General features: G+C 38.3%; 1 protein-coding gene across 1 annotated transcript in view; it reads left to right on the top strand.

The window, feature by feature from the left end:
- adgrd2 (adhesion G protein-coupled receptor D2) overlaps positions 1-10,807 on the top strand; it is a 41,738-nt gene that overhangs the window by 17,492 nt on the left and 13,439 nt on the right. The window contains 10 exon segments of the mRNA XM_008284125.1: positions 674-808; positions 1,132-1,240; positions 2,127-2,232; positions 2,324-2,379; positions 2,586-2,712; positions 2,834-2,937; positions 3,167-3,269; positions 4,476-4,629; positions 9,198-9,331; positions 10,437-10,552. Coding sequence (XP_008282347.1) covers positions 674-808; positions 1,132-1,240; positions 2,127-2,232; positions 2,324-2,379; positions 2,586-2,712; positions 2,834-2,937; positions 3,167-3,269; positions 4,476-4,629; positions 9,198-9,331; positions 10,437-10,552 — 1,144 coding nt within the window.

Here is a 10,807-nt window from a genome sequence, read left to right as displayed (position 1 = left end):
GGTTGTTTCTGGTGGGGCAGTTCACAAACTGGTGGAAAGTAGGCAAGGCAGAGTTCAGTGTGGCGTGATCAAAGACCCCAGAAATGATGATGATTGCCTCTGGATGTTGGGTCTGCAGCCTTGCTGTGACTGTGTGAATGTTCTCACAGGCATCGGCTGCATCGGCACTCGGGGGGATGTAAACACACATCACGATCACATGACTGAACTCTCGTGGCAAGTAATGTGGCCGCAGGCTAACGGCCTAAATGTTCTAAATCCCGACAACACAGAACCACCTTGACAGAAACGTGACTTGGGTTACACCAGCGGTTGTTAACGTACATGATGAGACCCCCACCTCTGCTTTTTCCGCATGCTTTCGTATCTCTGTCCACTCTCAAATATAACCAGTTAAAATTCAGACTAATGCTATTTGATAGTTTGATTATTAAAAATGGTGAGAAAAACAAATAATATGACTTGTGTTTGTTACAGGAAAATCAGTTGTAAGATAAGTGTGATCTGGGCACACATATGATCATTAGTATAGACAAAGAATTCAAATGTTTGAAAAACATTTCTTCACCGTGGAAATAGATGTAATCATGAAACATAACTTAGTAAGGATATTTCTGAATGACATGTGAATGGTCCTCAGATTTTTTATGAAATTGAACTTTGTCCTTTTCAGAGCTGGAGGTGCAACAGCAGAGGTTGCAGGAAGGTTCCAGAGGATCAAGTTTCTGTGGGCCTGAGACACAAAAACATACCAACTTAGACTGTATTTCAGTCCCACATGAGAAGATACAGGATCTCCATAACAACGGTAGGAGATTGCTACAAAAACCAATCATCTTCCTCCACTTGCTCTTACAGCAACCACTTATTCAGAGTGAAGTCTTGCAAGTGAATGCAGTGGACAATGCAATAACGACAAACTTGTGAATGTGTAGCATGCATTTACCTACTTACACTCCCAAGGTCATACAGTAAAGTGCAGATGGAGGCGCATTGTTGGGTTTTGCAACAACTCTTCATTGTGAACAATAAGTGATCCTTTCTGAAGTACATTTCTCTTAATACTGTTTTCTTTGGCTGTCTGGTGCAAGCTGAAGAAACATTCATCTTGCTGTTGTGTTGAATGTGCAGGCTTCCATAGGCTCACGTTGGTCAACACGTGGTACGGCTCTTTGCGGCCTCTTTTCAATCCTGAGGAGAACATCACCATGGTGCCCACCGTCACTGATGGCAGCCAGAGGTAACATTCAAGTACAAGTAGAGCTGGAAAAATGCTTGAAATTGCAATACAACCTGCAAATAGCTTGTACACTTAAGGACAACTGAATTTAAAAAAAATATTTTCAGATTCGAAAGTGGTTTTGTCTGCCAGAGTAATGATTACTTATATACTTTTGTCAACACATTTTTGTTGCTGTCTAAATGCTATCTTACAGGACTGCACTGACTTTCTGAGAGTTTATTCCACCTCTTCACTTATTATAGAAAAGCACAGATGCAGCTTATGCTGAAGTGCTGGCAAATGTCATGCCACTGTAATAATATTTTTTTTCAACAGTGCTAGTTGGTTGTTATTGTATATAGCTACAGTTATTACGTTAGGCACTTTTTCCTTGATGTGAGGGTAGAAGGGAGAACATGCAAACTCCACACAGAAAGATCTCGGGCATCCTCACCGAGACGCGAACCTTTCTGCTGCGAGGCAACGGTGCTAACCACTGATCCACCTTGCAGTTTGTTGCAGATATCTCAAACTGGAATTTTGCCATATCAAAATGTAATCACACATACCCTGAAATAGAGTTTCGACAAGGTTAAATAACATTGCAGATATCTGTCGTTACATCAGTAACTCCAGTCGGTCAGAGGTGGAGACATAGCTTGTCAAACATACTACAGCACCACAACCATAACTGCAAATAACAGCTGCTTTACAATCATGTCAGAGCAGCCTGAGGCCGAAATTCTAGTAAATTTCAACCACAAGTCTCTATTGCCCAAAGCTGTCATTCGTTCATTTTCTTTTTCTTAGAACAACATATTCTACAAATTCTTTCATTACAGGCCATTGCTTGCTCTTTGTGTTGATTCATTGCTATTATTCACACATTTTTGTCCATAACTAGGTATTTGGGCACCGTCCTGGGCTCTTCTATCATATCCACCACAGTGCTGGGAGATGACCAGCCAGTCAGCATTGCAGTTCGATTTCAGCTCCAGCACAGAGTTCAGGTAAAGTAAATTTCTCACATTTATCCTCTTTACAGACATATGTTCTTCTCAATTAAATGTAATCTCATCATATATTCTACACTTCAAACAGAATCCAACTGGTACTATGTATGATCCAGTCTGTGCCTTCTGGGATTTTGATCTCACGTAAGTACTAATGAAGGTTCTAAAATCTGTGTGTAATTTAGATTTCTCAGATTCCTCTGCAATACCAAAGCTATCAGACCTGTTTTATCAAAACAAAGTGAAAAAAAAAGATGAAAAAAGACTGCAAAACTTTTAGACAGGATAATATTTTCATTCCTGGCATTCCTCTATATATAAATATGTAAGTATGTGCTGTTTGTGTTTAGTCCAGAGGCGGGTGGATGGTGGAATACCAAGGGCTGTGAGGTAGTGTCCAAACAATACGGATACACTGTGTGCTACTGCAACCACACCACCAATTTTGCATTGCTGTTGCAGGTGTATGAAACCCAGGTAACATTTTTTCTGTCCAGTTGTCACAATGAATTTAATGTAGGCTTTCATCTACAGAACATGCTGCTATGTATACAGCATACACTCTGCCTGTGTGTCTGTGTGTGTGCTTGTGTGTCAGAGGACGGCAGAGAGCGAAAAAGCTCTGCAGGTGCTGACGTTCATCGGCTGTGGAGTGTCTCTGTGTGGCCTCCTCTTCACCTTCATCCTCTTCATCGCTGTGGGGTGAGTCACAAACGTCACAGAGTGCATTCTGTAAAGCATCAAGGGTGAAAAGCATTTCATAAAACCCTGCCAGATTCACATCAATAAATGGGAAAAAAAGGAAAAACAGAACACTACTCTGTAGATGTGTGAACAGCACTGCAGAGAAACAGTTTTCGAAAAAATCCTGAGAACTACTGTAAGAGCTTTACTCACATATTGTATGTTGTGTGTGCTTGTATCTGTGCAGTGTCCCCAAATCTGACCGTACCACCGTCCATAAGAACCTGATAGTTGCTCTGGGCATTGCTGAGCTGCTGCTGATGTGCAGTGACTGGGCATCTGAAAATGAGGTGAGTCCTGACATTAGACATATTTATGAGTACTTACATGTGGTATCAGGAATACTCGCAAAATAATAGTAAAACTCATTTAAATGAACTATCACATGCAATTTTTAAAAAAAATCATAAATCTAATTTCTCTGACTACTGTAGCTTCAAAGGAATACAGCTAAATACAGACAGGACTTGAGTGTTGTTATGAAGTACTTCACAAATTACATTCACTGCATAATGAATTGGAGCTCTGAAAGCAACAGGTTCTTGGCTAACATATATTCGTAACATCTTTTGTTCCGATGAAAAATGGCATTGTATATTTGAATGAAGGATGTCACATGCTAGGTTTGAAGCCCCTGAAAACTTGGTTAAAAATTTTTAAGCTGCTGTAAACGGTATTTTAATGTGAACAATGGATCAAATAACTATGTGTAAGGTGGAAAAGGTTGTTCATAGCGATGGCATTATACTGTATTGGTTTTATGACCCACAAATTCTCAATTTCGTGAGGACTCTCGGGAGTCTGGGTCAGCTATGCCTCAGGTGGTACTGCAGGTTCTCCACTAATTAGAAGATTTAATCTCTGACCCCTCCATGTTCCAAAGTGTCCTTGGGCATGACACTGAACCCCAAGGTGCTGCCATTGGCAGGCAGCTCTGCCTTTGCCAATGCATTGTAAAGGACCGAGCTAAGGTTAAAAAGGTTGTTTAATAAGTGCAGACCATTTACCATTTAATGACTTTATTTCAGTATGTCTTCATGGTCAAGGTCAAGACATGTCATAAGAATACATTTTTGACCAACACTTGATCAAGATATCTCAAAAACTAATAAGAATAACAATAATAGTCGTTCTTCTTTGTATACCTTTATATACCTTTGCATACAAATCCTTTCACACTTTAAACATAAGAGATACAACGAGCATACAACATACATAACATAGTTGACAATTTATCATGTTCAAGGACACTCCACAAATCATTACTGAGAATAAAATGGAGTATATTATGATATTAGCTTTAAAAATACTGACAAAACAATTGAAACCATAAATTTATAGGAAAAGAATTGAAACACTAGTCAAAAGCTAAGTGGAATATATTTTAAAACTGTTTATTAAAATGTCCTCTCTGGTAGGTTACTGAACAGTTTCTTGACGTTTTTTTTGCTCCTGTCACATTTTTTCTATGTCTTTTTGTATCTTTATTACTGCAGGCAGCATGCTTCCTGGTGACTGTACTACTCCACCTCTTCTTCATGGCCTCCTTCTCCTGGATGCTGGTGGAGGGTCTGCTGCTTTGGAGCAAAGTTGTGTCCGTGAACATCAGTGAGGACCACAGGATGAAGCTCTACTACATCATTGGTTGGGGTAAGCTCTCATTTCAGTGGCTTGTCAAGTTTCAGTTTGGTTTATGACCTATGTGGAGTTTGGAGACATATTGATCCATCCTGAAATGGATTAATAATAACTCAAAGTATGTGACAGCTTGTCCAGTAGGAGTGATGATGGAAAATATCAGATTCTAAATTTAGAGTGCCATCATGGGTTAAAAATATCAAGGATTTTTGATTAGCCCAACAGATGTCATTTACATTCAAGTTTTACTTCGTCTTTTCTAATTTGGAAAGCTCTCATTCATTGCAGCAAGGTGGAGCAAATTGCAGATGAAACTGCATGACTGGATGCTACATTTGTCTGGTTTGCCTTCTCTGATGGTACACTTCTGAAAGTAGGTTACTGTATGTAAATGCTTTATGAATGAAATGTTTCTCTGCCATAGGTTTTTCACATTTCTAAGTCATACAGTATCCCACCATCATGACTCTAATAATACCACATTCCAGACAATGTCCCCAGAAAGAGATGTGGGATACGTGAAGCAACATAACAATTTCATATTGAAATATTTGTTTTCTTTGACATAAACGATAACATTAAAAAAATATCTGGGTAGTTTAGAATTCTCTAAAAAAAAAATAAAGGATACAACATGTGTCCTCCAAAGATTAAGATAAGAGCTTAAATGTTAAATTAATGTAATTACCCTGAAATGGCCTGTGGTCACACGATCAAAGCTAATGGTAATGTTGGCCACATTAGCTGCGCAACATGCTAACAAAAGGATTGTTCTATTTTTATGGGGTCATTGGCATCAATAATTACAGCAGTCCACTACGTGTACAGTTCCTTAGATGCTGGGAGTGTATGAAGATTCTTGTGTTCACCCTTGCAGTCAACAGCAGAACATCTGGTGTGTTTGCTTGTAGCTGAGGCATTTTACAGTTCGAAAAAGCAGCTCTTGTGACTAAATAAACCTGGTGAACTATGAAGCAGCTGCTTATTCTGAAGAGCTCACCTGGAATTTTTAGCTTGACGTCTATGAGTTCTTTTGATTCTACGTAGAAAGTCAAAAAATGTATACTGTTTTGTTAATGAGGGAGGCTATATAGTGGAGAGGGTTTGAGGAACATCAGTAGTAAGCATCTTTATATTTTTGCAGCTTTTACACCTCTAAGTCTAAGCTTTAAAAAAAAAATGCAATTCAAACAGATTTTCACAATATCAGTCATTTCCGATAAGGAGATAAAGTAATTAAAGCAAAATCACTATCTTGATATCTCGAGATACAATCTTGCAAAAAAAAAAAAGATCCAAAAAATTCTATTCTAAAATCGAACGTTTGCTTTTGTCACTGTTTGTGTGTTAAGACATCAAACAAGTAATGTTCTTTTAAAAGCTGTTTGAAGTTTGTCAAATCTGGGTTAAGAACAACAATAAACACATAACACACCTGTTAAATAGAAATGCAGAGCAAACAAAAGAAAAAAGTGTGACAAATGATTCTGTCTCTAAAGTGCTACAGCACAGTTTTGTTGAAAACATCACAATAGTCTCACTAAAAGTTGATATTTACATTAATTAGTTTGGCTATAGGGTTGAATGATTCGTTCTTTCAGCACATATTAACTGTGTACTGTTCACTAGAAATTTAAAATGTGGCATTTTTTTTTCAAAACTGAACCAACAGACATGCATTGGATGAATATATATTACCAAAGCACAGGTTGACACTTTTTATTTATCTGGTTACCATCTCCATATTGTGTTTTTTTTAATTTTGTACAAGATGTATCATGAATGAAATAAACAGTCAATGCCATGGCTGTGTATTTCCAGTCTCAGCAGCATGGATTCAGACTTGTAGGGTTTCATAAGGAACCAATCCTGTCAACTTGGACATTCTTTATAAATCTTATTCTTCAGTCACTTTCTGCCTCAAGCACCTATGGCTGAATGACTCCAGTATTCTTACTTGCCATTATATATTGTAGAGTAGTTGGTAGCTGGTATGTGTGAGCTACAGCAAGTGGTATAGGGGTGGGTGGAGGTGAAGACTAGGACTTTGTAGATCTGCACATTTTAGAGAAGACAACAATGTAGAGTTACATCATAATCATTTCAAGGCAAGAGATTATTTTTTTTAGAAAAAAAAAACACTGCCACAGCAGTGATGTGGAAATTAGATGACGATTCGGTGATAGAATGCAACATTAGATTGTTGGCGCCAGTAAGCCCTTTATTACTGAAAATCACCAGCCTGGAGTAAAAACAAATATATAAAAGAAATGTTTTTTAAAATCTATTTCAAAAATCTGAATCAACATGTCTAAAATTTTTACAAGCACCCACAAGTGTTACTAATCCTGGATAAAATGGTGACTCTGCATACTGGAGATAATTTAATACCAACATTTGTGGAGCTCCTGAACTACAGCTGCTGGCCTCACTTTCTGCATCCTGCTGCCCCCACCATGATGCCTCCTGTTACCTCCAGCAACTACGAAACGGAATATTTCATTGGTCCATTTGAAATGAAGGAACAAAAGGACAATAACGTCTAATAACTTGTTTAACTGTACACTAAATTGTATAATTCATCCTACATCCACCCAACCAGTGGAGGCAGATGGCCGTCCCTCCCTGAGCCTGGTTCTGTTGGAGGTTTTTTTTCCCCTGTGGGGGTTTTCGGTTCCTTCCCACTGTTGCAGACTGCTGAAGCTTATAGGGAATCCAGATGTTGGATTGTTGGGTGTTTCTGCCTTTGTTAAGTGCTATGAGATGACTTGTTGTAAATATGCGCTATACAAATAAAACTGAATTGAATTAAACTGAACATCTAATAACTCTAAAAAGATATTTCACCATGTTGGATTTATCTTCTAGAACTCACTGAATATTCTGAAGCCATGCTGCATTTATTTTATTAATCAAGTAGGTTTTCTTTCCCTCTCCATTTCCTCAGTTTGTTCCCATGCTTGTGTCCTCTCCACTCTGTGGAAACACAAGCTGCAGTTTACCAAAATAGTCCCTGAATTTTTGTCCTGTGACTGTTGATCGCTGCTTAGTCACGAATGGCTTCTCAGTAGCTCTGAGGAGCACAGAAATGATTTTTGGGTTTTTTTGTTTGTTTTTTTGCAACATCTGGTGCAAAGAGTTAATTTTAAACATGAAGAGTACTTCTTACTTTGATAAAATATCACAATTTTAAGCTTACATTTGTTTAACTTTTACAAGAGAACTGCACACGATTAAAGTGCCGAAATCTGAAAATCCAAATCCGAGAATTCTTTCTGTTTTAGGAATTTCTTGCTCTGACATATTGTGTCATTTTGGCGCTTTTTGGATGATTTTTAAAGATGCTGACATGTGTTGGGGATTCATTCGTGTCATTTTAATGGGGTTTACATTGGAGTGGGACACTGTATTCAAAACCTGTGTTTTGCAAAAATAATATCTTCCATTAGTTTGTCACAAATGTGCAGTGGATCTGACTGGAGAAGCCAACGACACTATGCACAGTAATATGTCAGCGACGTGACAAGGCATCCCCACCTTGTTGTTTATTTCACTCTGAATAAACCCATAATTTACTAAATAAACATGATGTCATACTCAAAAAGTCTTCGAACTAGCAATTGAGACCTTTTAACTACTGTTTAAATATTTACTGAGATAACAGATCAAGTGGGAAATAGGATCATTTTCTCATAGACTCAATAAAATCAGATTTTGTGTTTGCAACCAGAGCCCCCTGTTGGTTGCTAGAAATAATGCCAGTGTATGCACTTCTGCTTTGACTTCACTTTTCCGACCCAGAGGCTACATCTATCTTTTGTATATAGTGTATGGTCAAGCTTCAGCAAATATGGTGATCAACCCATTAAAGAAACAAGAGCAGGCTGAGCTGAGTGGTGGAGAATCATTCATTCTTGGTTGTGTGGTGCTGGACTGGAATCACAACACTAAGTGATTCCAAAATACCTAATTGATGCAGTAGACTACAGGAAAACACCATCCTACACTGTGTTCTGTGTCCTGTACCAACATGAAAATAGAGCCAGTGGTGACTCTAATGGTCCTCAGACAATGAGTCCTAATGTACTTCGATATGAAATTTATCCTTTCATTCTATTGATACCATTCCTTATGACTTCTAATGATGCCTGGCCTTTGGTGAACATTGCACCTTTTAAAATATATCCAATAGTACTTTACTGACCTTATATCAACACCTAAAAAAAAATCATTGCATGATGTTATGTTGTACTGCAACCTTAACCCAGATTTTTTTAACAATCATCCTGCAGCTGCTACTAGTCATGTTCCCAAATCCATCTGTGAGTGTGTGTTATGTCGCATGATGACCTGAGAACAGACAAACAGTCAGTCTTCAGGTGTTTCTCTCGTCTCTTCATGTAGATGTGTTGAATGTTACAACATAGACTAAACAGGCTCAGAAGACAGAACAGACAAAATACTCAGTTCAGCAGACACTGCAACAGTCACTGTTGCATAAATATGTGTTTAAACAAGCTGCTTCTTTTGCTGTAATACCACTCCTACAGATCATTTTCTGTTTTTGAATTGTTTTTCAGGACTACCTGTTCTGATAGTTGGTGTAACATTGACGATATCAGCAGAGAAGTACAAGGCAGATGATCACTGCTGGCTCAATGTGAAGACTGACACAATCTGGGCCTTTGTGGGACCTGTTATATTTGTTTTAGCGGTATGTAATCGTTTTGTCATCCTTATATTTCCTAATATGTATCTATCTTTGTGGGTGATGCAGCTGTGTCAACGAAAACTTACTTACAACACAGCAATGTTTTGCCAGAAAGATAAAGAAGTAGACTGCTAACTTGGCAGATATGGAAGTAAATAATACAAGTTTTAAAATATTTTTTAAAATGGCTTTACAGATATTACATGATGAAGTGAATTAATTTAACTTACTGGCTTATCACCACAGATACAATGCATTTTCATAGGAATGTTGAGTAAAACCTGACTGAGCTTATTTACAAGAGAAGTTGGAAGATATAAACTTCAAGTGACATAATCCCAGATTTGTCTTAAACATCCTAAAATCCCAAACCACACAGAAGATTAGAAAAATGAACTTTTCCTTTCACTGCTTGCTTTATGTTCAGTTTTCTCCATCTTTGATAGACCAGGAGCAATGAAAACTATAATAATGCCTGTATTATACTAACAGAAAAAAACACTCCACATCGGGACAGATATCTAGTAAAGGCACTGCTAGCAGCCAGCAAGAAGGCCATAACAAGAGAGTGCCGCAAAGCTGACCCACCTACAAAGGAGCAATGGTTAAGAACAGTGGAGGAAATATTTAACATGGAGAGATTAACACGTATATTGAGGATACAGGAGGAGAAGCTTCAGTCAAAGTGGGAAAAATGGATAGAATATAAAAATAAGAGGAACTGACACCATAGATTAAGATATTTAACACAAGATCAGGGTGATGCTGCACACATTTGAATAGAGGGCACTCCCATTTTACCATGTTGTTTCATTTTGTTACATTTTGTACTTTCAATTGTGTTGATCCTTTTCATTCACACTCTGATATTGTGATGAATGTATAATTTCTCTTGGAAACTTGCTTAATAAAAATTAAGTGTCAAAAAAAAAGAAAACTATAATAATGCACAGTCGTTGCTGAGTACTGTTTGCTCTGATTTTCTGCAGCCTGAGCAAGCAGGGAACATTTCTTTCCTCTTCATGTGAGCTTTAGGCCAAGTGGATCTGCAGTGGCACGTTTCGTGTTAGCTGGAGGCCATGTTGATGCTGTTGTCCTCTGCCTGCAGGTCAATGCAGTTGTGCTGTGTCGGGTTGTCATGGTGACTGTTTCCAGTGCTCGTCGTCGTGCTAAGATGCTCAGTCCAAGCTCAGCATCAAAGATGCAGACCTTTGACCTCACCTGGTGAGATACAATGGTTTCTCTACCGCTCTCTGTCTTTCTCTCTCCACCTGCTTTTTGTGTACTCTCTTTCAAGATTTTTTTTTCACTTATGTGCCCACACTCCCTCTCACGTACATACACACAGCTGTACAATTTTCTTTTCGGTCAAGCAAGCCATAGTCAATAGAGACAGTGTGAGAGATTGGGAGTTTACTGTGGGAGCTGTAGTGGCATATCAGCTTAACACCTGGTCCCAGCACAGACAGGTTTGTGTGT

The sequence above is a fragment of the Stegastes partitus genome, unplaced genomic scaffold (genome assembly GCF_000690725.1).
Source record: "Stegastes partitus isolate 25-593 unplaced genomic scaffold, Stegastes_partitus-1.0.2 Scaffold347, whole genome shotgun sequence".
In the NCBI taxonomy this organism is placed as follows: domain Eukaryota; kingdom Metazoa; phylum Chordata; class Actinopteri; family Pomacentridae; genus Stegastes; species Stegastes partitus.
The sequence above is the reverse complement of the archived record's forward strand: the minus strand, read 5'-3'. Positions and strand labels throughout refer to the sequence as shown.